The 27,656-nt window shown below is 40.7% G+C and overlaps 1 protein-coding gene across 2 annotated transcripts in view; it reads right to left on the bottom strand.

Annotated features, from left to right (window-relative positions):
* DSTYK (dual serine/threonine and tyrosine protein kinase) overlaps positions 1-27,656 on the bottom strand; it is a 75,151-nt gene that overhangs the window by 19,725 nt on the left and 27,770 nt on the right. For both annotated transcript variants that reach the window (XM_006834087.1, XM_006834086.1), the window contains exons 3-6: positions 9,799-10,468; positions 2,395-2,627; positions 1,327-1,410; positions 518-694 (exon numbers count right to left, since the gene is read on the bottom strand). In XM_006834087.1, the coding sequence (XP_006834150.1) occupies positions 518-694; positions 1,327-1,410; positions 2,395-2,627; positions 9,799-10,468 (1,164 nt within the window). The remainder of the gene's footprint in view (positions 1-517; positions 695-1,326; positions 1,411-2,394; positions 2,628-9,798; positions 10,469-27,656) is intronic.

The following is a 27,656-nucleotide window of genomic DNA, read 5'->3' as shown; positions in this document are numbered from 1 at the left end:
AACCCTACATAGAGTTGGTATGAGTCAGAGCCAACTCAACGGCACACATCAACAACAACGTGTTTAGCACAAAGACTGGTACACAGTGGGACACTTTACTAAACATTTTCCTCTCGGATAAATAATCACCTCTTCCCCACAACCCCAACAGACATGTACGCCCACCCACACCAACAGGACAAGCAGACATCACATAACTGCAAACTAGTGTGGAAGTGGGAAGTCATCTCTATCATATATTCCCAAAACGTTAGATAAACTCAACATGCCTAGCCCTCTACATTTTTATTCCCCACTGAGGGAAATGGAAAAAAATAATGGCGTTCCCTCCATTCTACCTAGAATGAAAAAATCCACATTAAGAAAATGTTTTCCTAATACTTCCTGGAATATGTAATATTATCCTTTGACAAAATGGGGGGTGAGGAGGGTTAGGATTTAAACATTACATATGGAAAGCAGTAAGCAAAATTTTTTCCCGTGCTTGGTCCAGCTGTAGCTCCTCCTACATACTCACCTGCCGCAAGGAGGCTGCAAAGGCTTCATGAGAACTATTGAGCCGCGTCCGGAATTGGCTACAAATGCTCTTAGCCAACTTGGAGGCACTGAGGCTCTCGATGGCTTCTTGGGCCACCTTCCTCTTCCACTCGGGACTGATGGCAGGTGGGCTCACCCATGTGATGCGCTGGATGATCTGCCAGGATGAGGACAGTGAGATCACTAAGGGATGGGAAGTAGGGACCACTACAAAGACCCACTGCCTTTTGTTTCCTGAATTATCCACTCATTAGAAGCAGACTCTTAAAACAGGAGCTGTATGAAGTCCAAAGCTCTTCTCCAGTTCCATCTACCTCACAGCCAGGGCTCAACCCAGATGAAAGCATCAAAGACCACCAGGTCTAATCTTCATAAACAAAAGTTCTTGATGCATTACATTCAGTGCCAGGGAGTTCCTGAAAAAATCTCTTTCTGAAGTAAATAAATAACTCTACATAAAAGCCAGATCAAATTCCAGATCAGGAACAACACTCATGGCCTCCGACGACAACAAAGCCTGTTTCTGAGGTAACTGGCTTTCATAGAAATAAGAAAAAGATAGTGAAGTAGTCTTATGGCTCCATAAACTGTCATCTAAACCCACCACTTTTAAGAATTAAGAGCAGAGACACTATTAACAACGATTTCACAGCATGCATAACCCAGAATTCTCCCAGGCATGACTAACCTACACCAACAGAAGACCCTAGACATCAGTCCACCACTGCGGTGATAAGGAGTCATTTGAGCCAACTGAAGGTTGAAATTTTTTTCTCTAACTAACCCTACCTGCTTGATTTGTTCCCATAGCATCCTTGTTACCGTGGACCCTGAATGAAATGTGACTTCAACATGATAGGCGGCATTTAAGATCTGAAAGAGAATATACAAAGCAAATCAATATGCCCTGAGTAGAGTGGCTATTTCAAAACTGCAATGATAGATAAGAGTAGGAAAAAAACATGGAACAAAATTCAAAATCATAAAAAAGACCATAATTACTGGCTGGATAGAGATTGGGGAAACCTATAGCCCTTAGTCACCATCAGGTCTCCCCCATGTACGTGGGCGGCTCAATTTTCAGCTGAACAATAGACAAGTCTATAGAGACAGCAATTAACACTGGGAGGTACGCAACTTTAAATCATCATTTGAGATTAAAAGGGCAGCATGTGCCCAAGGACAAAGTTTAGAAGGGCTATGAACCAAGGAGAATGGAAAGAGTAAACACAGAGAGGAAATGAGATAAGATATGTTTCACTGTGGGGATTGCAACCAATGAGATGAAACAAAGCATACAAGACTTGTTGAATGGAAAACTGATCTGCTCTACACACCTTTATCCAATTCACAATAAAATATTTTAAAACGCAATGAGTATTTACTTCAAAACCAATCTAGTCTCAGAGTTCCCAAACTGATCCCTCAGTATGTAAGTAGAGCTGAATCCTGGAAACTCATGTCGATGATCTATTTTGCAATCGTAGTGGTTACGAATCGGGCTGCGAACCTCAAGGTCAGCAGTTCTACAAACTACCAGCTGTTCCGCGGGAGAAAGATGAGGATTTCTGCTCCCATAATGATTAACAGCCTCGAAAACCCTGTACAGAGTTGCTATGAGTGGGAACCGACTCCATGGCACATAACAACTTCATTCTTCATCCCCTTGCTCATTAATTTAACAGCAACTGTCCTGACTGTTTACACATCCCACATACACTGGCCATATCAAAGGAAAATAAAGTAAATTTAAAATTGGATAGGCATAAAGTTGAGTGGAAATGCAATTTGGAGTTGGGCTTGTAGGTGGATTCTGTTCTCCGGGTTATCTGTGACATGGTATCTTTGAGTTCCTACCTGTTTGAGATAATTACTGGTGATGTGAATTGAGACATCCTGAGACTTCTCCAGGCTCTGCAGACACCGCTCCAGGGTTCCCACAAAACTCTCCCGTAGGTAATCCACTGAGCTGATCAGCTTGTTGGCCACTGCCTGATTAAGGCGGGATATGATGAGCTCCTGGATCTGTCGGATGCAGCATTTGATCTCTCTGGTGCCCACTGCTTCCCCATTCTCAGGGATAATGACATCTATGGAGTCAGAGACACAAACCAGTTAGTTATGAAGGGGAAGAGGTAGGCTAACTGAATAAAAGGGGATTCCAGTGTCAGTGCCAAGAAAGTACCATAAGGAGGGCTACAAATGTTTGGCCCTCAGCATTTAAGGCAGCTAAAGATCCTGAGAGGCATTATGTCTAAAATGAGCCAGTTCATTCTGTTAGCTTCAATGTCGCATTTATAAAAGGAGAGCAACAATATTAACTGAGTGCAGACTTAAATATCCTTCAGTACGGTAATAGTTCATTTCAGAAGAAAGATTTGTATGCACATTTATGGTAAGTTCTCTAAGATATGGAGTCCTAGTATGGCACTATAGAATAGTACTGGCCTGCTAACCACGAGGTCAGTGGTTCAAACCTACCAGCTGCTTCTTGGAAACCCTATATAGCATCACTGTGAGTCAGAACCAACTCAGTGACACTTAACAACATCACCATTCTATGATATATTGTAAATTGAAAACAGCAAGGTGCAGAAAAATGCAGGGAAGGGAACTGGATAACTGGGGACATATGTGTAGATATTATCTTTTCATAAAAGAAATAAAATTTTATTAAATATGTATTAACATGATTCCCAGTACACATGACCTTTAAAACAAACAAAAAGTGATAGAAATCTGGAGGCTATGTGATAGTTCTAAGTCTACTTATTATCACTGGCCTCAAGTATACACACTCAGCATAAGATAAGAATCAGACATGTAAGTTATGTCGAAATATGTAGCCAATTTATGTGGTAGATCCACAATCCACAATGCAGTTAACAGAGCCAGATACTAGATCTACTTGGTCCCAGTTATCCCCACATCTGTTCTGGCAAACCATTGTATCCCAAGTACAAAGGATAGTATGCTTGGCACATCCAAGACAAATATTTCAATATCGCCCAACCTACCTGCCCTGACCACCCTTTATCATGTGCATTATGCTGCTGTCTTTAAATACTGAGAATACTTCCGAGGATTTTCACAGCAAGTAAACATGTTTCAGAACTCCTCCATGCAGTAGGAATTCACTAACGCGGAATCTCCCTTAATGTTTAGAAAGACATAAGAAATCAGGCCTGATGTGCTTTCTGAACTATGCAAGTGCTCCCTCTGTAGAACACACAGCTGCACACCATCCATTCCTTCTCCTTAGATGTAGTAACACTGAGGGGCTTGTAGCTGCGTGAGACATGAAGATGGGATTCATATTCTGTTCATCAACTCTAAGAATTTAGGAAATAGGCAGAACAAACAAGATGGTGGAGAGGGTGGAAGTGCAGTGAAGAACTCCGTCAGCCACAACACAGAATATCGGACCAAGCAGGCTCAGGGGATGGTGCCAGAACACTGAACCAAATATAAAGGAATATTTAGAAGGTTGGAAGGCTTACAGCTAGGGGAATTTGTAGCAGAAGCAAGAAATCCATTGCTTTCTAATTCAAGAAACTCAGCTGCTCCCGGAGCCGCCATCTTGGAAGGGACCAAGTGGGGGAAGGATCAGAGCAGCCTCAGATGCCTGACAGAAGTACGAAAATAAAGGTGTGGATATTCTTTTTTTTTTTTTTTGGTATCTGTTCATTAGTCCTTCGCTGTCTGCACACCTCCATTCTGGTGACTAGAGGTGGTGCCTGAGCGAGTGGACACCTCACCCCCACTCCCTGGAGGGTTCTACTATGCATGCTCACAGATCTCCTAGAAATTTAAAGAGACAGTTTCCACTTAAAACCAAATGGTCGCAGCCGTCCCTGAACTGTTTACAACTAGAAAAAAAGGCCTGAATGGGGATTGTGGAGCAGGACAGGCAGACTAAAAAGGAAATAGGCCAAAAATTAAATCCTGAGTTATGTCACAATGACTAACAGTGGCATCTTGAAATTTCTCAGGAAGAAGAGTGAAAGGGAAGCCCATTTCCTGATCACATATACCTGGAGGCAATCAGAAAGCATAAAAAATATCAAAATACACACCCATCTAAGTATTAAGGCCACCAATAACTCCTGAATATTCCCCCCAAAACAGAAGCATATTGCCATATCAGCACATGTCCAGAAATGAGATAAAGCGACTGAGGAAAATGACCTGGAAGTAAAAGACAGACCTACACTCCATACTGGAAGATGGGCAGGTTTTGGAAATGATGGAGAAGGAATTCAGAAAAATGATTATAAAATATATCAAAACACTATACAATGGAATGGAGAAAAATAAGGGAAGAAGTCAGGAAAACACTATAAAAACAAACAAGATAGACACAGCATTGGAAGCAATTCAAAACCTAAAGAGGTCCAAACAATTAATAATAGACTATCAGAAATGGACAATAAACTGAAAGGGCAAAGGAGTAGAACTGAAGAGATAGAAGCCAGAACTAGTGAGCTAGAAGATAAATTTCTCAACACTACTAAGATAGAAGAGCAAACACAAAAAAGGATAAAAAAAAGTCTGAAGAAGGCCTAAGATTCATGTTGGACAACATGAACAGGAATAAGTTAAGAATTACTGGCATTCTGGAGCAGGAAGAATCACACAAGTCCACAGAAGAAATAGGTGAAAAGCTTCTAGAAGAAAAATTTCCTAACATCCTGAAAAGTGAAAAGACAAGCATTCAAGAAGCTCAACGAACCCCAGGATGGATAGACCCTAAAAGATAAACACCATGACATATAATAATCAAGCTCTCCAAAATCAAAGATAAGGAGAGAATCCTGAAAGCAGCTAGGGAAAAGAGAAGTGTAACATACAAAGGCAAGCAAATCAGATTAAGCTTGGATCTCTCAATAGAAACCATGCAGGCAAGAAGGCAATGGGGAAACATATACAAAACCCTGAAAGAAAAAAACTGCCACTCAAGAATCCTCTACACAGCAAAGCTGTCAATCAAATATGATGGTGTAATCAAAACATTCCAGGATAAACACAAGCTAAGGGATTTTGCCAAAGCCAACCCTGCTATGAAAAACATCAAAAAGGAAGTTCTGCTTACTGAGAACCAAAAAGAAGTGACAACAACTAGAGAATGAAGTACATGGCAGCATCAACCTGAACTCAATCCACAAATGGAAGAGTCAAGAACAGAATAAAATTATAAGAACAGAGGATCTGGAAGGTCAATCTATGATCAAAACAATTACAATGAGAAAGACGGTAAACACAGAGGAACTGAGATCCAGGTGGTGAGAAGGTCACGTAGATTACAGGATAAAATAGACTGTCATAAATGGAGAAAAGAATTAATGGACTATAAGGTAACCACAACAATGGGGTTGGGGTGGGAGGTTTAGTTCAGGTGTTGGGGAGAGCATACAAGAAGGGGGAGGAGGCAAAAGAACAAGACAGATAGGGGAACACTGAGACAGGTTTGCATGTCCTAAGTAGGACAGAGGTAAATAGTGATGCATGCTCAACCTTAACAACAGGGCTCTGGGATACAGGGATCTAGGTATAGCTTGAAGAGGGGAAATAATACTAAAATGCTTGATTGTCTTATGTATATTAGTTTTCCTTGTCTACTATTGTAAAATAAGACACTTGAGTGGGATAGAAAGGAATGCTGGGAAACATGATTAGAGAAAACTTGTATACCCATCTTCAGGCTATAACTGACTAGAATACCTAAAAGGGGTTCTAGAACTTGCCCAGTGAAATAGGCCTCGTGCAAAGCTTTTACAGAGTATAGGACCTTAGGTGAAATCCTGAGTCCCATCCAGAACCTCATGAGGTAGGACATTCCCACTAGAAAGGACAAGCTGAGCAGCCTGGAATAGCTACAGTGACAGATTCAAAGAAAGATCATAAGGAAAAACCCAAAACAAAAATGTCGCATGACTGGCTACTAAAAAAATAAGCAAGCTGTTCGCCAGGAAGACATCAAGGCTAGGAATCAAGTGCGTTCAGGACAAACTCCCCTCTAAGACTGAAACTCAAAGGGAACACACAACAAGCATGTAAGATTGCTGGTGACTACGTTGGTCTACTGGTGAGTGCAAGAGAAGGAAAGGCAGCAATGAAGAAATGGGCTGAGTTCAACCACAGTCCATTGATTCCTGTTGACCTGGAGAGGAGAGAGAGAAGCGGAAGGGCTGGTTGGTCCAAAGCGTTGTGAAATCTGAGGACACTTGAGCCCATGGACAGGGACATAACCACAGAGGGCTAGAGCTGAGAGTAAAGCATCCAGCTGATATGAAGTGAGGGGAGATGCATAGGAACACCCAAACTTGCAGACAGTACCTATCTGATCTAGCCTTAATGGCTCGATAATCAGAACTCAACTAGAGGAAGATTATACACACATACACACAAAAAAAAATTTTTTTTTTTTTTTTCATAAAGGAAACAAGGGTAAATTGCTACAATTTGATGAATCTGACCTATACTCAGAGAGGTGGTTACTCTAAATACCTACAGACAGGGAAGGAGTCTTCACATCAAGTATCAATGCTATCCCCTCTGTACACAGGGTAGATAGGGACAGACAACTTAGACATTGGCTACCTAAAATGAAGAGGCAATAAAGTCACAAAGTGACTGGCTTACAAAGTTTCAAGAGGGAGTTTAGTTTAAGAGTATGGGGGGAAAGAAATAGTCCCCACTGAATAGATTTCATCTTGTCTAGAAGGGTCTGGTGAAAAGAGATGGGGATAAGATTCGTATGATTCAATAGTGAATAACTGTTATCATGACTACTTGCAATTGTCACAATTGTAAAGGTAGAAGTTTTGTAACAAAAACGGGAGTGGTTAATCTTACAGTCCAGAAACGGAGGACCCTAGGACCATCAAGAGAGAAGTGCACAAGCAGAGTGCGGGACCTTATCCAGAGAAGCAGCGATGCAAGAGACAGAGGCAGAGATGTGGTCATGAAGAGGGGAAGCGGCTGAGGACTCTAAATTCATGGGAAGAAAGGGACTAAGAGCTGGTGGCCAGGAGGCTGACTTGCAGAATGTGTCCTTTAGAGATGTAAATTATTATATATGCCTGAGTGTTGTGTTTTTTTTTTTAAAAAGCTAAAGTGGATAGAGAGAAATACTGGTAAATGATGGTACATGGAGGGATTATAATCATTGTAATGAAACAAACTGTATGATTTGTTGAATGTAAAACTGATGATGTGCCCTGTAAACTTTCACTCAATCCACAATAAAAACCTTGAAAAAAAAAAAAAAGAATTTAGGAAATAGAAGAAAGGAACAGAAATGACAATATAAAAAAAGACAGAAAGTGAAATACGCCAGAAAAATACTGCAAATGAAATGCTGTGGAAGTTCAGACGCATGGGATTATTATTTACTATAAAAATTAAGTAAGATTACGTGAAAAAAATGACACGTGGGAGAGACGTTTCAGGAAAGTCAGGATTTGGAAATTCATAAACAAAAGACATTTTTAGTTTAGGATAGCACATGAATGAAGAAAAAGTGAAGAGAATGTATTGAGGACAGCAAGCAATTAACATGGACAAAACCAGAAATTACAAAAAAAGTGCATTTTGTTTCTGTTCATAGTGAGAAATAAAATGGGAAAAGTAGACTGTGGAAGATCTTTAATAGTAGGCTAAGGAGTTTAAACTTAGTCTGAAGGAATAAACTGCCAGTAAAGATGAAGTAAAGAAGAAAAAAAGTCAGAACGTCTAATTGGAAACAATGGTCCAGTTAAGACTAATGAAGAGGGGCTACAGAGAAGCAGACATCACCATGAACAAGGAAGATGGCTCTTCAAGACTTGGTAAATGATTTGATGTGGGGACAAAGTAAGTAAGTCATTTAAAGCCAATGCTGAGGTTTCGAAGCTGGGTACCAGGAAGAAGATGGCATTAGTACCTTGAAACAGATTAAGGGTTAATACAGTATAAAGCCTTCTGGTAGTATAATGGTTATGAATCGGGCTGCGAACCTTAAGGCCAGCAGTTCAAAGCTACCAGCGGCTCCGCGGGAGAAAGATGAGTCTTTCTGCTCCCGTAAAGATTTCCAGCCTTGGAAATCTTGTACAGGGTCACTATGAGTCGGAACCGACTCCACGGCATATAACAACAACAACAACATGGTGCTGTAGGATAAGCACTGAACTGCTAACCACAAGGTCAGAGGTTCAAATCCACCAGCTGCTCTTTAGAAACCCTAAACAGTGAGTTGGAAATGACTCAATGGCACTTATCAACAACAAAGCGTAGAGATAAAGAGATTGCACCCAGGAATCAGGCTATGAGACCTTAAGCAAACTAAGTGTTCTAAGTCTCAGCTTCCACATTTACAAAATGACAGCAGAAGCCACCCCGGAAAGCTGTTTTTGAAAAACAATGATTTCAGGTTCCATATCAGAAAACCTGAATTAACAGGTCTGAAGTGACTTTTAGTGATTGTGAGCATCTATCAGCATGTTCGAAAATTCTTCTCGATGATTTGGATGTATAGCCCTGGTTGCTAACCTAAAAGATAACTTGCAAGTCATGTCATTATAGTTACTAGAAAGTGGAGCTTATGTGTATGCATAATGAGGGTTATGCAGCAGTCAGTAGACTAAGTCAGCCGCATCTAAACCTCAGACACCAAAAGGCCTGGCCATAATCTTGGCCCAATTTTGTTAATAACCATTCACAAAGAAAGCTGAAAACATTACTTTGGGAAATCCTCTTGAGTTGGTTTTCAGGAGCAGCCTGAAAAGAAAATGAGAAACAAGATAAAAAGCAGCGCCAACTAAAGAAACGCAAATCACGCTGGAGGAGAAACTATAGCATGACTTCATTAACATCCTTCAAGCAGCTCATGTACACTTCCATTAGGCTGTGGTTGTTAAATGCCATCAAGTAGGTTCCAACTCACAGCAACCCTGTACAGTGTTTCCGAGGGACAGCTGAAGGGTTGGATCCTGCAATATCACAACAGATAAAAATACTAGCAGGAGATTTAAAATGAATTTAACAAAAGTCAGGCTAACAGTTCTGAAAGGAATGACAGTAGAATATTCCAAGAAAGTCTTTGAGAACACAAAAAGCCACTTTGCTACACGATTTCAAGTTAAGTTCTGCTGGTAACAATGAGGTACATGAGACTACCCAAGGTTCCTTTGGGTTCAAGTGCTAATGTATTCACTTCCAGCTAGGAAAGGGCTATAGCGGCTCTGGTAGGTCCAGTTCCCTGCCAAGCTCTCTGGGACCTACCTTTGAACTCCATGTTAGCAGCATCATCCAGAAGTTCCTCCGTCATGGTGTTAAGTGTTTCCACAATCATATCCTTCATTTCCTCCTGCTTTCGATTGGCAATGTTCATCAGTGACTCATATAACTCATTCTCCTTTTTCCGAGTATATTCCAGACGTTTGGGAGTGATCTGAAGGTCCCGCTGCATGTCGAAAGCCTGGTTAATAAAGATGTCAAGGCAGCGGCTGTGCACCAGGTTCAGGGCCTTGGCCGCATCCACCAGGCGAGTCTGTAGAACCTGGTGACAGAATGTGCTCAAGCGTCTCAGCTTCTCACTGTGCTCCACCAACATGCTCTGAGCTCTAGTGCCCTGGCCCAGGGCCCCACAGTTACACTGACTGCTGCTCAGATAGCCCAGGTCAACGAGCTGGCGATAAAGTGGTGATCTTTCACTGTCCGTTCTTTTGATGGAGGAGTCGATGATCTCAGAGCCCAGCTTTGGCACTTTGAAAAAGAACACGGGGAAGGAGAAATACTTTCGGATTTCCTCAAGCTCTTGCTCATCCCTCTCTGAAAGTTCATCTTTGTGAAGCGCATAGGTTATCACAGGCAAGAAATCATTTGCCAAGTCACCCAGAACATCCACTGTGGGCCGGAGGCCTTGGCACGGTGCTACCACAATGTCCACTTCCTGGAAGGGGAAAGGGGTCAGAACAGCATCTCATGGTCAGAATCAATCCTGGGCTCCCCAAAGACCCACATTGAAACCAAAATTCAGATCTATGACAGGGTAACTGGACATCAACCTATCACCTGTTTACCCGCTTCCTGCAGTACCAACACTTTCTGGTGTAGCCAATGCAGCCAGATACATATCTAGAGAGAGTGAGAAACAAGCAATAGAAAGAATACCATTCTTTAGCTATTTCTGATCAAAAGAATCTCTGGTCCCTCCCCTCCCCTGTTACTTGAGAACTTCCATGGATTCCCTCTGATGAAGAAGTAAGTAATGGGGGGTGGGGGTGGGGTGCGGGGCGGGAATGGGACACCCGCTATGGAAACTGTCAAGACTGGGAGTGAGACTGCCTGAGAGAAATCCTCCCCCTCTTCCCTTCCCCTCACACCCCCTGCCTCTCATCATGCTAAACTGGCTAACTCCCAAACACCTCTTAAATCTCAATGCATATGTAATTAGCGCACCCTTAGAGCCTTTTCTACTGCACAACCCCAAGTACTCTCTACTTCCCCTTTCTTATACTCAACACATTTATAGTTTATTTCATTTAAACCTATTTTTCCTGTTAACCTATAAACTCTTTGCAGACAGGGACTACGTCTATCTTGCTCATTCTTGCAATTCCGATGCTTACCACACAGTACCCTTGCCATCAAGTCCCTCCTGATTCATAGCGACCCTACAGAATGGAATACAACTGTCCCACAGGGTTTCCAAAACTGTCATCTTCTGCTCCTCGGAAACTCTACACAGGGTCTCTACGAGTCGGAATCAACTCAATGGCACTTAACAACAATCTTTAAGGAGGCATCCTGGTAAAGTGCTATAAGATAAGCACTGGCTAAATACCAACAGAGAGGGATGGAGTCTTCACATGAAGTACCAATGCTATCCCCTCTGTACACAGGGTAGATAGGGACGGACAACTTAAGACACTGGCTACCTAAAATGAGGGGGTGATAAAGGCACAAAGTACTGGCTTATAAGGTTTCAAGAGGGAGTTTAGTTTAAGAGTATGGGGGGAAAGAAAAAGTCCCCACTGAATAGTTTTCATCCTGTCTAGATGGGTCTGGTGAAAAGAGATGGGGATAAGATTTGTATGATTCAAGAGTAAATAATTGTTATCATGAATAATTTCGACTGTCACAATTGTAAAGGTAGAAATTTTGTAATAAAAACAGGGGAGTGGTTAATCTTACAGTCCAGAAACGAAGGACCCCAGGACCATCAAGAAGTGCACAAGCAGAATGCGGGACCTTACCCAGAGAAGCAGTGATACTAGAAAGGGAGCCAGAGATGGGGTCATGGAGAGGGGAAGCAGCTGAGGACTCTAGATTCATGGGAAGAAAGGGACTAAGAGCCTGTGGCCAGGAGGCTGAATTGCAGAATGTGCCCTTTAGAGGTGTAAATTATTATATATGCCTGAGTGTTTTGTTAAAAAAAACACACTAAAATGAATACAGAGAAATACTGGTAACTGATGGTACATGGAGGGGATTATAACCATTGTAATGAAACAAAGTGTATGACTTGTTGAAAGCAGAACTGATGATCTGCCCTATAAACTTTCACTCGATCCACAATAAAAACCTTGAAAAAAAAAAAAGGAGATAAGCACTGAATGGCTAAACCACAGATCGGGGGTTCAAACATACCAGTCACCCCTTGGAAACCATATACAGTTTGCTCTGAGTTGAAACCAAACTCCATGGCACTTAACAAAAATCTTTTAGGCGGCAGACTGCCACATCTTTCCTCCATGGAACAGCTGGTGGATTTGAACCACTGATCTTTTGGTTAGCAGCCAAGCTCTTAACCACTGCATTACCTGGGCACTTTAGCACATACTGTCAGATCAATTAATTAAGCAGCACACAAAGCCACGTTCACCAAGCATTATTGTAAGAGTGTATAGGAATCTCAAAGTCTTGTTTACCTAATTCTTGGTAATACCTTTAGTCTCATGATCTCCTGATATGGCAGAGACTACAATTTGTCTATCCAATATTGAGCCATTTCATTACTGGGGAAGAATACATCCTTTACAAACAGGAATAACCAATGAGATGCAAGTGGAGGGGTGAGTAGGGCTGGTTCTACCATGAAATATGACTGGTTGCCTTTCTGTCTCCCTGCCTGGAATACATACAGATGTGATAACTAGTAAGCAGTGGTCATCTAGCAACCCTGACACAAACTTGGAGGTGGAAGCCAGTCTTAAGGATGACTAAGCAAAAAGAAAGAGGGAGCATAGGTATTTGACGGCCACAAAGCTGCCACACCAGTCCTGAACTGCCTGTCTTCAGACTTATTTTATAAGAAGGCAGGGGGTAGGGAAGCCCTGTGTTTAGTTTAAATTCCAGTTTTTCTGACTATCTTACTGTTACATATGATAGAACTCAATTCTAACTGAGTTCAACCCACATGAACAACATCCAAGTTGTTTGTTCTTTACTCAACCTGTAATTCTGCTTTGTGTTCTACTTCTTTCCTGAGGATGCCAAAGAACTAAAGCAGCACAAATATCCACCTACTGCATAGGCTGCTCCTCAGTATCTCTGAAACTACCTACTTTGCCTGGCCGTCTCAACCTAGGGGTTGAGCTGGGACGCACACCCATGTCACCACCAGAATAGGTGCAGAGAGGCCAGAAGACTTCAGAGGTCTACAAATTTTAAATCAATCCTCCACAGGATCCTAGCTCAGTTTGTAGCTTTAAAATAATTCAACATAAATCTGTTCGTATTTGTCTTCTCTACAGTTACCAGATACTGACATATTACTTCTTTCTAGCCTCTCCCACTCTTTGCAAAGTGCAAAGGTCTCAGTTTCTTTCCCAAAAAAGAACTAAGCTTTCTTTTCTCAAATAGGCCACATCCCTTTCCTTTGGCTACCCTGAAGGCTCTAAAACTAAAGGTGCCTTAGCATCTCACCATTTGGAACTTAGAGAACATACCGTATAAAGCCACCAACTCTCCAATCAAGCCTACGCTAAGTAGAAATGTGCTGCTTCATCTGGGCTGTAAGTTTTCTGGTTGGAAGACTGGTCTGACACTCATGGGACTGTTCAAAACAAACCTCTTTAAACTCTCCTGAGTCACAGATGCTAGAGCATGAATCACTTCAGCGAGGAACATCCAAAAATATGGTAAATAAGAAAGTCTTCGGATAGAGTTGCTGTACCATTCAGTTGGTTCTGACTCATAATGACCCTGTACAGGGTTTCCAAAGTGTGGCAGGAGGGTTTGAACCACCGATAGTAGTCCTGTGCTTATTCTGTACTGTCACACCAGGACTCCACAGTTTATAGCAGAACACAAAATTGCATATATACATACATGCCAGCAGGACAATAATATATAATAATTTGATAGAATCTCCCAAAATGAAAAATGCTATAGTAAAGTTCGAGTCCTGGTGTGGTGCTGAAGGATAAGCAATGAACCGCAAGGTCGGTTTGAACTTCAAGATTGGTGGTTCAAACTCACTAGCCGCTCCCTGGAAACCGTACACAGGGTCACTATGAGTCGGAACCAACTCAATGGCCCTTACCAACAACATAGTAAGGCTGAAGACAGTACCTGAAAGTGTTTTTTAAAAACATATTTTTCAATATTGTAAACCTGTCCTAAACATATACATTTAAAAAAAGAGGTATAAATTAATCAGTCAAACTTGGTAAAGGAATACTATGAAAAGTCAGCCCAATGTATTCAAATCTGAAGTAGGAGTTGTTACAAAAAATTTCCGGAAGAATTTCATTTGTTTACGTTTTTGATGGATTTTCTTAAAATTCTTAACTAAATTTCAAGGTTTTCTTCAAAAGACCTTTTTGTGTGTGCAACAGAACCACGAGCTATAGCTGATAAGTCCATTTGTAGCACCAATATTCTTTTTAAGAGGGAAGCTAATTTTATGTCCTCCTGTGTTCAAAAGACTCAGGGCTTTCGAATGGTAGAATAGAACCTTTATCTGTATTGCACAAAGAAAGAAGCGGTCCGCTCCTAAACCTATCTTGTACTAAATAAAAATGGTTAGGAAAAACCAGAAGAACCACATCCAGATCACCAGAGATGAGAAATCCCCACTTGAAGGTCTGAGCTAACGAGCGTGGAATGGTGAGAAGAACAAAAGATACTTCTCGAATGGAAGACCTACAGGAAAAATACGACACAATGGAGACAGATGGACTGCTACTACGGAAACAAATAGGTCGCTCCACTAGGAGACATTGGGGCAGTTGGTCGGGTCCCACCAACGTAGCACCACCCCCCCCCCAAAAAAAAACAAAAAAACTGAGACTAGGTGGAAACGCACGCTCGGATTGGTAAACACACGCATCACCATTGGGGAGAAATGGGGTAAAAGCAGCAATGAAGCTGCGAGCTAAGCCTCACAATATTCAGAGAGCTTCTATGGACCCAGTTGGGGACCTGGTTGGCAAGCAGTGCGAGGAGACCCGAAGACTCCTGGGCCCAGAGTCAGTGACGTGGCCACAGAGGACTCAAGTGGAGAATGGAGCTGCCGGCTGATGGGAAGAGAGGGCATGTGCACAAGAACACCCACACTTGTAGATGACACCCACGTGACCAGGACTGGATGACTGGATGATCAGAGCTCAACCAGGAGAAAAAGAAGGGGGGTTGGGGGGGGGAAGAAGACTGAGCTGATCCAAGCTGCTGAACTTAACCTATGCATATGAATGCAGTGACACAAAAGAGGCAACAAATCCTTATACCAAGAAACATTTCCACCCCCTCCACACACAGAGTAGACAGAGAGGGGCAACTTGGACACTGGATACCCAAATGGGGAGGGAGGGACTACAAAGGCAAGAAGTAACTGGCTTACAAGCTTTCAAGAGGGAACCTAGACCTAGGGGGCATGGAGGAAGGCAGAATCACCAGTGAGTACTATCCAATTTGTCTAGGTGGAGCTGGTGAAATGAAATACAGATGGGTTACATGCGATACTGTAGTGAATAATAGTTATCAAGACGGATTGTGAGTGTTGGAATAGCAAGGAAGAGAGCAATTATTTCTCCAGTCTAGGAGCGGAGGTCTCTGGGACCACCAATGGATAAGAGCCGAGAACGGGCCCCCACCCAGAGAACCGGGGATGCCTGAGATGGAGACAGAGATGATGACATGGAGGGATGAAGCGGCTGGGGACTTTGGATCCAGAGAGGGAGAGGAACTGTGGGCCGAAGACTGAGGGGGGAGGGGGGAGTGTAGAGCACAGGCTTCTAGGATATGCCCTTTGGTCGGAAGACGATGCATGGAGGAGATTGGAACCATGGCAATGTAATGATATACGATGGAATGAATATGGAACTGAGGTTCTCTCATGTAAACTATCATATAACTCACAATGAAACATAAAAAAAAAAAAAAAAAAAAGGTTAGTAAACAAGTAGCCTGCTCTCTGTACTCCACTCTCTGGTTAACCATCTGACAGCAGCTAGTGGCCCTGCTCTATGGCGAATGGGGCATACAGGAGAGAAGCTGCTGCTGGCTGAGGTCTTGGCAGCATTGCAAATTAGACGGGAATGTGATATGCGGTTCTGCAATCCTCACAGTGAAAGGGTGACTCATGCCTGACGGTTAAAAACAAAAAGGGAAGCCAGTACTGTCTCCAGGAGACAGGGAGTGAAAAATAATAATTAATACTGAGAGACCTAAGCTAGACCTAAGCTTATGGCTACCTGAGTGGAAAGTCTGACCTGTTCATAAGAAAGCAATATGCCTCCCACCTAGAACAGTGGTGGTGGTGGTGTGCCATGGAGGCAGCTCCCACTCATAGTGACCCCTGTATAGGGTTTCTGACGCTGCACATCTTTACAGGAGCAGAAAGCCTCATCTTTCTCCCTAGGAGCGGCTAGTAGATGCAAACTGATAACCTTGCAGGTAGCAGCCCAACTCTTAACCCATGGTGCTACCAGTGCTCCTAGAATAGTGCCTGATGCTTAACAGGCATTCAACAGAAAAAAAAATGTGGAATGAATGAGTGAGTGAATTAACGATGCCTTTACTATTTACTCACAACCACTTTCAAACATTATATGTAAAAGTTTCTTTCAACCCACATCCCAACATTTTCAAGATTTCTCCTTTCTGGAATTGCTATTGGCACACTACACCAAGAATAACGCAATGAGAAACTATGTCGTCCCAAACTCAATCAAGAAAAAAGAACTTTAGGGGATCCCACAAGTGCCCCATAATCCTCATATTGCTTCACAGTGAGTTCCTGGAGCAATTTCTCATATAGAACCCTCTGCAGAAGCCCATGGAATCTAGGAAAGTGAGTCTGGTACCATCAATTTTCTGGGCTGGAAGAAGAGATTGCAATTTTGCAAACACCAGAATTGACAAATTTGGTTTTTATTTTTGATGTAAAATGACATCCAAAAATGCAATAAAGCAACCACTCAATCAACGAAAAAGCCTGACCACACTTCCTAATGAACTCTTCCAGAACACTGGATCTTTTTGGTCAGAACTCCTTACTCATGGGGCATGGCTGAAACATTTGTAGCTACAGATGACTACTGGTGACTCAAACAAAAAACAGTTGTGTAATGAGGCTACACTTGGCTGGCAGTAGATGCCTTTGCTTTGTCTACTGGTTTACATCACACAGAAAATAAGTAACCAACTCTCTTATATTCCTTTCCTTAATCAGCAGAGCCTGGACCTCAATCCCTAACCCCACATCCTAGTTGCCTTTTCTTCCTGTCCTCCTTCCATTCCATCTCGAAGGGCAGTTTTTCCTGTGTTTTTATAAAAAGGTTGATTTCCCCCTTCCTTTTTATGTATTTGCCTGAACTCAGTATCATTCAAGTATTAATTATGTATTAAGGAAAATAACTCTATTCTTGTAGAAAATACGTTGACTCTTGGTAACTTCAATTATCAGTGGTACAAAACAGATGGAACTGCAATTGGATGAGGTTTCTTGGCTATAATATGCTTCTTAAGAAACTAAGATCAATGTGAAGTCAACTCAGAGCCTTATGCCAGCAGGTAATACAGTATGTATATAAAAGCTCATCTCCCTACTAAGTAAAAGTACCACTGTGGTGACTGAGACACCAGACACAGGACTTGGGAAAAAAAGAAATCATCCCAACCAAAGCCCTAAACAAGTCACAAAAACCAAGAGACCATCATGCTAAAAGAAGAAATATATCTAACTACCCAAAGACAAAGGTTTAACTCTACGTCTCACCTCATAAGTATGAGGCTTTTCTTAAGAATCTAAACCCTCTTTTCTATAGTTAATACTGTAGTGAATTAGATGACAGGTAAACTGATGAGAATGTACTAAAAAGCCTCTACTCTGTGGGTACTCAAACATCAGGTACCCTGAGATGGAGATCAAAGAAGGAACATGAATTCTCTTGCCACTTACTAGATTCATCAACAGCTAGAAAGTAAAATAGTAGAATGGAGATGGCAAAAAGAGGAAGAAGCCACTAACTTTTAACTTTATATAAACCAAAACTAGTTATCTTCAAGTCATTTTGAACTGATGGTGACCCCTTGTCTGACAGAATAGAAATGTGCTCCATAAGGTTTTCAATGTTTTTTTGTTTTGTTTTGTTTTTCTGAAGTAGATTGCCAGATCTTTCTTCCAACATACCTCTGAGTGTACTCAAACTGCCAATCTTTTGGTTAGCAGCCAAGCATAGTAATCATCTACAGCACTCAGGAACACTCTATATGTTTCTGTATTATTTCTATTTTTAATATCATTCTCTTTCATTTACTTATAATGAATTCTGAAGAATTTTGCCTCTTAAAGTAGAGCAGAACAAGAAGGACTTAAGTTTAACAAAAGGGAGAAGTACCAACATGAATAGCTGCTCAGGAAGGGATGGGTGACTGAGAGATTAGGAAATCCTCTTCTCCAAAAAGCTGTCATTTACTTGTTCAAATGGCAAGAGATGGAGTTGGTCTACTATGTACCAGACATGAGGTAGTTGCTTTGTATTTAAACTCTCACTTCAGTATTAAGAGAGAAGAGAGAGGTATTACTATTTGCATTTTGCAAACAAGGGACCTGAGCACAAACAGCCACACAGCTAAGTGTCTTTGCCATTTACATTCTTGTAAACCCAGGTCCACTAGACTATAGAGGCCACATTCAGTTACTGAAGCCCCCTATGTGCCAGGCACTGCTTGATCTGATACTAGGGAGGCTTTGAAAGAAGAATAAAGAGCAACAAGATGATTTCAGAAATTCTAGCAATCCTACCAGTTATATGAGGGCGCTTCAAAAGACAGTTTGTAGAAAAATAGAATTAAAAGAGAATGGCATTTTTCTATGGACATTTTGAAGCTCCTCTCCGTATGTTGAAAGGTATATACTGATTACACAGTATAAGACTGCATCATTCAAGAATTAGTTGAGATATCACAAAAGATGTCAAAAAGAAAGTATTTTTAATGGGCTCCCAAAAAGAACTCATCTAATGACAATACTTTTCACCTCTGAGTCTCTGAATCAAAGTAGACTCCCTCTCCCCAAACTGCCTTCTTTTGTTGTTGTTATTAGGTGCCATCAAATCAGAACGGACTCCTAGCTACCCTATGCACAACAGAACATAACACTGCCGGTCCTGTGCCAACCTCACAATCATTGCTACGTTTGAGCCCATCGATGCTGCCACTACCACTGTGACAATCCATCTTAGTAGGAGTTTTCCTCTTTTTCTTTGACCCTCCACTTTACAAAACATGATATCCTCCTTCAGGGACTGGTTCCTCCTGATACTATGTCTGAAGTATGAGAGACAAAGTCTGGCCATCCTGCCTTCCAAGTAGCATTCTGGTTATACTTTATCCAACACAGATCCGTTTGTTCTTCTGGTAGTCCATGGTACTTTCAATATTCTCCTCCAACACCATAACTCAAATGCCTCAATTTTTTCTGGTGTTCCTTATTCAATGTCCAACTTTTGCATGCATAGGAGGTTAATGAATATACCATGGCTTGGGGCAGATATATTTTAGTCCTCAAACCGACATCTTTGCTCTTCAACACTTTAAGAGTTCTTGAGCAGATTTGCCTAATGCAACATGTTGTTTGACTTCTTGACTGCTGCTTCCATGAGTACTGATGATTAATTTCTGGCAAAATGAAGTCTTTGACAACTTTAATCTTTTCTCCATTTATATGGATGTTGTTTATTGGTCTAGTTGTGAGGATCTTTTTTTTTTTTTTTTTTTTAATGTTGAAGTACAACCCATACCAAAAGCTGTGGTCTTTGATTTTCATCAGTAATTTTTTTAAGTCCTCCTTGCTTTCAGCAAGTAAGGTTGTTGTATCATCTGTATATCACAAGTTGTTAATGAGTCTTCATCCAATCCTGATGCCACATTCTTCTTCATATAATCCAGCTTCTCCGATTATTTGATCAGCATACAGGTTGAATAAATATGGTGAAAGAATACAACTCTGGCACACACCTTTCCAAATTTTATACCATTCGGTGGTTCCCTTGTTCTGTTCCAACAACTGCCTCTTGGTCTATGTACAAACTCCTCATGAGCACAAGTGTCCCGGAATACTCATTCTTTGCAATGTTGTCCATAGCTTGTCATGATCCACACAATCAAAAGGCTTTTTATAGTCAATAAAGCATAGGCAAACATCTTTCTGGTATTCTCTGCTTTTAGTCAAGATCCATCTGACATCAGCAATGATATCCCTCGTTCCAGGTCCTCTTCTGAATCCAGACTGAACCTCTGGAAGTTCTCTGTTAATGTATGGTTGCAGCCATTTCTGTATTATCTTTAGCAAAGTTTTACTTGCATGCAATATTAATGATACTGTTCAATGATTTCTGCATTCTGTTTGGATCACCCCTCTTTGGAATGAGCACAAATATGGATCTTTTCCAGTCAGTAGCCAGGTAGCTGTCATATGTGTCCTTTTGAAATGGTTGAATATTGACCATTTCTTTTTCATACAGTGACTGTGTATTCCTTCCATCTTTTTTTTTTCTCCTTTTTAAAATTTTTATTGTGAATTATGTGGTAGTTTACATGGGAGACTTCCATCTTCTTTTGATGCTTTCTGCATCACTCAATATTTTGTCCAAGATCCTTCAATATTGCAAATCGAGGCTTGAATTTTTTCTTCAGTTCCCTCACCTTGAGAGATGTTGAGTGTGCTCTTCTCTTTTGGTTTTCTAACTCCAGGTCTTTGCATATTTCATTATAATATTTGATCCTGTCTTCTCTTTGAAATTTTCTATTCAGCTCTTTTACTTCCTCATTTCTTCCATTTGCTTTAACATCTCTATGCTGGAGAGCAAGTTTCAGAATCTCTTCTGACATCCATTTTGGTCTTTTCCCTCTTTCTTGGCTTCTAATGACCTTTAGATCTCTTCCTGAATGATCTTGTTGATGTCATCCCACAACTCTTCTGGTCTTTGGTCTTTAGGGTATAAGGAATCAAATCTGTACTTCAGATGAACTCTAAATTCAGGTGGGATATATTCAAGGTCATATTTTGGCTCCTGTGGACTTATTTTAATTTACTTCTGCTTCAGCCTGAATTTGCATATGAGTAATTGATGGTCTGCTGCACAGTCTGTCCCTGGCCTTGTTTTGGCTGATGATGTGGAGCTTTTCCATTGTCTCCACAGATGTTGTCAATTTGATTTCTGTGTAGTCCATCTAGTGAGGTCCATGTGTATAATTGTCTTTTATGTTGTTTAAAAAAGGTATTTGCAATGAAGTCATTGGTCTTGCAAAATTCTATTATGGCGATCTCTAGCATCATTTCTATCACCAATGGCATCTTTTGTAACTACTGCCCTTCCTCTTTGTTTTCAACGTTTGCACTCCAAAAGCCGTAATTATCACTATATCTTGAAAAAATTCACACTAAAGAGGTTGGTAAAATTCTTCAATATCATTATCACTGGCTTTAGTAGTTGGTGCGTAAATTTGAATAATAGTGGCAGTAACTGGTCTTCCTTGTAGGCCTATAGACAGCATACTACTTCAAGACAGATCTTGATATGTTCTTTTTTTGATGAATGTGATATCTTTCCTCTTCAATTTGTCATTCCTGACACAGTAAACCATGCCACTATCAGATTCAAAATGGCCAGTAACAGTCCATTTCAGCTCACTAATGCCTAGGATATCGATTTTATGTTTCATTTCATTTTTGAAAATCTCCAGTTTTCCTAGATCCACACTTTGTACATTCCATGTTCCAACTATTAGTGGATGTTTATAGCTGTTTCTCTTCATTTTGAGTTGTGTCCTATCAGCAAATGAAGGTCCTGAAGCCGTAACTCCATTCGCATCATCACGGTCAACTCACTTTGAGGAGGCAGCTCTCACCCAGTCAGTCTTTTGAGCACCTTCCAACCTAAGGGGCTTATCTTCCAGCACTATATCTATCAACATTCTGGTGCTCTTCTTCATGTTTCAATATTCAATATTCTGGTGCTGACAGTGTTCACTGCTACTCACAAGGTTTTCAGGGACTAAATATTTGGAAGTAGTCAGTCTTCATCTGGAAGCTCAGCTGAAACCTGTCCACTGTGGGTGACCCTGCTTGTATTTAAAATTCCCATAGCATAGCTTCCAGAATCACAGCAACTCATAAGCCACCACAGTATGACAAACTGACAGACGAGTGATGGAAAACTGTGTTCTACCCCTAGGGAAACACAAGTAAATCTTGGTGATAGTAAACACAGAGAGAAAGCCACCTTTAGTGCAGGAAAAAGGTGGATAGGATTCTAACAAGGGGAAAAGACAAAAGAGCAAGATTAAATCTTTGTCAGATAAGAATGAATCAGTGATGGTAAATTGAGAAAAGACAGATTTGGCTCTAAGCTGTTCTTTCAAGAGATAGAAGAGCTGCTATAGTGAACACAGGGATTTAAAAAAAAGAAAAGAAAAAAGAAGGAAAATCTTTTATTGTGAGATCTCACTTACTTGAATTGTCCAGAAAAGGCAAATGCATAGACAAAGTTTCACTAGTCGCGACCTGGGATGTGTGGGAGAGGGAAGTGGGGGATTGCTTAAGCAGTACAGCGCTTTTTTTGGGTGACTTAAACATCTAGAAACAGATAGCGATGATGGTTGCACAACATGTTGAATAGAGTTAATCCCATTGGATTCTACACATAAAGTGGTTGAAATGTTGTGTTATACATTTTTCATCACAGTAAAAAGCTCTAAAATAATTTTTTAAAGGAAACTAAAAAACTTGCTTCTAAGCCCCATATATATTTAATAGATATATTAACTTATAATAGGTACTCCCAGGTTTCTTGAGCAATGTATAGGCAGTCCCTTGGTTACAAACATCAACTTATGCACAACCTGTAATTATGACTCAACCCCATAAAGTATCATATTAAAAATTTGACGTTCATAATAACAAATGGGTGCTACTTTGTGACACTCATTAAAATATCACTGTATTATTATGTTCGAGCATGGTGGCTCCATACAATAAGCACTGGACTGAGAAACACAAGGTCCATGGTTCAAGCCTGCCAACTGCTCTGTGAAAGAAGAAAGATGAAGCTTTCTGCTCCTGTGAAGATGTAAAGCCTTAGAAACCCCATACAGGTCATTATGAGTTGGAACCAATTTGATAGCACTTAACAACAACATTATTATGGTATACATGTTTTATTGTATCTGGAAGTGTTAAATGGTTTTTATGCATAGAAAAGGTACACTGTATACTAAACATTAAGACAAGCATTTGATTAACTGACATTACATATACTAACCATACCTAACTGTTATAACTTACCTACAGATTTAACTTAAAGATAGATTTGGGAATGGAACCTATTTATAATCCAAGAACTTCCTATACGCAGGATAGCTACATGTCACTGTGCACGCTAGTGTGTTAGGGGAAGCCAGAGAGACATGCTAAATTCCAGGAACACAGATCACTGCCTACAAGGAATTCCTAAGTTAGCATTGGCTTTAACTTCCCATATCCTTTTTTAACTTATCACTTTAGTTCCTCTTTCTTCTTGTCCTATAGAATCATGGTTTCTTTATTTTAATCACATCCTTAGAATAGCATTCTTTAGTTCTCTGTCTTGTATGAGGGGGGCTTCAAAAAGTTCATGGAAATATGGAATTGAAAGATAATAGAATTTTTCTATCAACTTTCTGAAGCCCCCTCATCCACATTACCCTAGTCTTGTTTTTCTCTCCTTGGAATAGTCATTTCTGGCCTGATTCCTTCTATCACCTCCTGCCCACATTAATGTCTTGCCCTAAGAGCCTTTAAGGAGCTCTGGTAGCAAAGTAGTTACGAATCGGGCTGCACACCTTAAGATCAGCAGTTCGAAACTACCAGCGGCTCCATGGGAGAAAGATGAGGCTTTCTGCTCCCATAAAGATTTACAGCCTCGGGAACCCTGTACAGGGTCACTATGGGTCGGAACCTACTCAACGGTACTTAACAACAAAGACCTTTACTCAGCCTTCTTTCCTACTTTTTTTGTTATCAGCCCTTATCTGTCAGTCTAGACACATTCAAGAGATGATACGGTATATAGAGATGAGAGAGACACATGATAAAAATGGAGAGAAACTGGTTTTCTAGTAACAATGTTTAGTAAATTTTGAGATGAAAATGTGCATTATTAACTTTTGTCATTTTAAGTAAAATCCTCTATAATGATTATGTTGTACCACAAAACATAACTGCTGAGAAATAAAAATATTAATATCTGTATAACATTAAAACACATTACTATTAGTTATTAACTTAGAGTTACCAAGAGAAAACCTATGACTTCAATGGGTAAAAAGCTTAAAACAGTGAAAAAATAAGTTCACTTGCAAGTCATTAGCTATACCCTAAAAACATTAGTCTGTCTCAGGTATCTGAAATATAGCCCACTGGACATCACCATAAGTCAGTAAGCAAGTCTGTGTGGGCAGTGTGGGGGCCAGGTGATATGTACTTGTGTTCACAGAAAACACTGGATCAACAGGCATTGAGAACGCAGAACAGCTGAGAGTTTATGCAACTGCCACTGTGAATGAAACACCACTTCTAGGCTGCGGTGGCTTCATCTCAGGCTTAGAAAGTTTCATCATCTCTGCTCTTTTTCATTCCTTTCCTTATAGTTTTTCAGAGACAAAAAAAGTGTACACGTATTTACCTATGAGCACATAAGGAGCCCTGGTGGCGCTGTGGTTAAGCATTTCGCTGCTAACTGAGAGGTCGGCAGTTCAAATCCACCAGCCACTATGTCAGAGATCCACAAGGCAGCCTGCTTACATAACTACCACAGCTTTGGAAACCCTACGGAGCAGTTCTACTCTCTCCTATAGGGTTGCTGTGAGTCAGAATCAACTCAGTGGCAGTGGAAGTTTTTGGTTATAAACACATATGAGGGAGCTCCAGAAAGTCCGTAGAAAAAAGATAATGAAACTTTTCTATGAACTTTCTGAAACCTCCTATCTATGTGTTTATATAACTCAGAGGCAGACAACTGAGTGCCACTGGACTTGTGAGAGGAAAGAAAAGAGGTGGTAGGTATGTGTGCTACAAAGAAAGTGAGGACGGACTAGTGAATATGGTGAATGCTGAAATGTGTTGCCAGTTGGAAAATGGCTATATTTTAATATTAAATAAGCTTAATTTCAACAATCTTCTATTGTTGAATTCTGAACTGAGAATCTCAGGGGACACAGAGCTAAAACTAGGAATACCAATCAGTGTGACTCCCTGTGAGTTGACTTGTTCTAGAACAAAGTGAAAATGGCTAATTTATGGGGTCTTTAAAGCAGCACATTAGAAGAATGACCATTGTATGACAGGGTGGAGGGAAATTCTGCTTTGATAATTTGACAGCTCAAAATGAACATCTCATTTCCCCTCATTCAGTCTTGGTTTCCTTTAGCTAAATGTTTCCTTTCTTTATCACACCACCCACCCCCCTTAAAAACAAAATGGGAAGGGTGTTTAAAGCTAACTGGTTGATACTAAATATAACTGGAGCTAAACAAAAAGATCTTTCTTAACTGACATGAAAACTCTTCAAGGTAGCTATGATATGCTTCCAGCAATAAGCTGAGCTTCCCTGTTGTAGTTGATGGAAACAGATGCTTGACGGGGTGAAATAGCAGTCCCTGAGCACCACAAAGGCCCCTCTGAGGCTCAGCATCAAGGGGTTCTAAACTTAGAATCACTGGGGTCTGCTACTATTTCTACATCAAAACCACTGGAGAATAAAGCAGATCCTGAGAAACACTGGCTAAGGAAGCCTTACAAACCACATGAAATACAACACAAGAGGCTAGAGAATTTCTCAAGAAAAGAGAAGAGTGAGAATATATATTTCAACTGTGCTGAGAGACACCTGATTTGGTATCTCAGCTGCCCAACCAACAACCCTCTTCAGTTGATACCTCTGTTCACTACTTGGTACATATCAGGACCAAGCTCTTACCAGGAAGACACCTGCTTAGTACATATCAGGACCAGGCTCTTACCAGGAAGACACGTGCTTAGTACATATCAGGACCAGGCTCTTACCAGGAAGACACCTGCTTAGATATGCCCTTGCGGGATAGCTCTCACTTTCCTTCCTGTGACTTTCTTATGTCACCTCAACTCATGGAACAAAAGTAAGCAAGCATTTAAAATTAAAGCCAATAAAAATAAAATCAGTGAAATCAACCTCTCCTGAAGTCATGTAAGAACTTACTCTTGCCTCTCCCAAAGAATGGTTTTGTCCACATTCCAAGATCGTTTTTAAAAGGCAAGAACAGGAAAAAATCATCACCCAGTTTATAACAGTTGTTTCCGCAACTTCAGAGTTGTTGTTTTTTTAATTGCTGTTCCAAATAAATTAAGTCATGCTATCAATTTAGTGGGTTATTACGATCATTTTTTTGAAAAGTAAAGTAAGAAAAATATCCGCTTGTTTTGCAGGAAGCAAAAATAATATATTTCATGAAACTTTTGGTTCAAACATATATGTACATATGTACTGGATCGTGATATGAAATGTATAGGCAGTGGGTTAAAAGTTTGAAACAAGTTTGAACAACATTGAGCTATGGTAAACATGACTGAACTGGACTGCGATGGTTTGCCACAGAAAGGTTCTGCATAAATCAAATAAACATGAAGTGTGAAGTTTATGGGTCAACCAAGCAGGCCTCTGTCAACAAGATGATTATCAAAGTTATTCTAGAACCATAACACAGTCAGAAGTTACAAGTAAAAGTTCTTGGTCTGATGACACAGGAAACCCACAATTAGTTAAAACTGAGTTGACTCACCTAAAGCACAATACAATGTTAAAAATATTTTTAAAAAACTTCTTAACTGAGCTGAGATTCTGTTGGGGTGATGTCAAACTTTTGGAAATAGATAGTGGTGATAGTAACATAGTATGTTGTTGCTGTTGTAGTTAAGTGCTGTTGAGTTGTTCCCAACTCACAGCCACCCTATGTAGGGTTTCCAAGGAGTGGCTGGTGAGCTTAAACCACCTACCTTGTGGTTCAAACCAACCTTGCAGTGCAGTCCAGCGCATTAACCCGCAGCACCATACCAGGACTTCAACATAATATGGTGACTGCAATTAATGTCATTGAGTTGTACATTTAAAAATGGTCAAAATGACAAACTTTTGTGATATGTATTATAATATTTTAAAAGGTCCTTTTTCTTCCTGACAACTTGAGGATCAACTTCCACCATGATCGATAGGGAAACTCATGACCAGACAACTACTTCGACAGAAATAAATGGTCACCAATGTCCTTTGCCCTAAAAATGTAACCTAACACAGAAATTTGGGAAAACTTAGCCAAAATGTATAAGACTACACCAGACACCATCCTTGTATTTGGGTTTTGATGGTGGCAAAACTGGCTTTAGTAGGATTTACCATTCCTTGGATTATGCAAAGAAAAATGAACCTAACCACACACTTGCAAGACATGCACTATATATAAGAAGAATAAACAGACAGAGAAAGAAAGAGAATGAAGGAACTCAAGGGGTCTGCAAAGGTCAACACTGGTGCCAGCAAAAAAGGAGGAGTAAATGCTAGCCCCTCTAGCACTGACCTAGATCAAAGAAATCTGGACTCTGGCAGGAAATGAGAGAA

The sequence above is a fragment of the Chrysochloris asiatica genome, unplaced genomic scaffold (genome assembly GCF_000296735.1).
Source record: "Chrysochloris asiatica unplaced genomic scaffold, ChrAsi1.0 scaffold00009, whole genome shotgun sequence".
Classification (NCBI taxonomy): Eukaryota; Metazoa; Chordata; class Mammalia; order Afrosoricida; family Chrysochloridae; genus Chrysochloris; species Chrysochloris asiatica.
The sequence above is the reverse complement of the archived record's forward strand: the minus strand, read 5'-3'. Positions and strand labels throughout refer to the sequence as shown.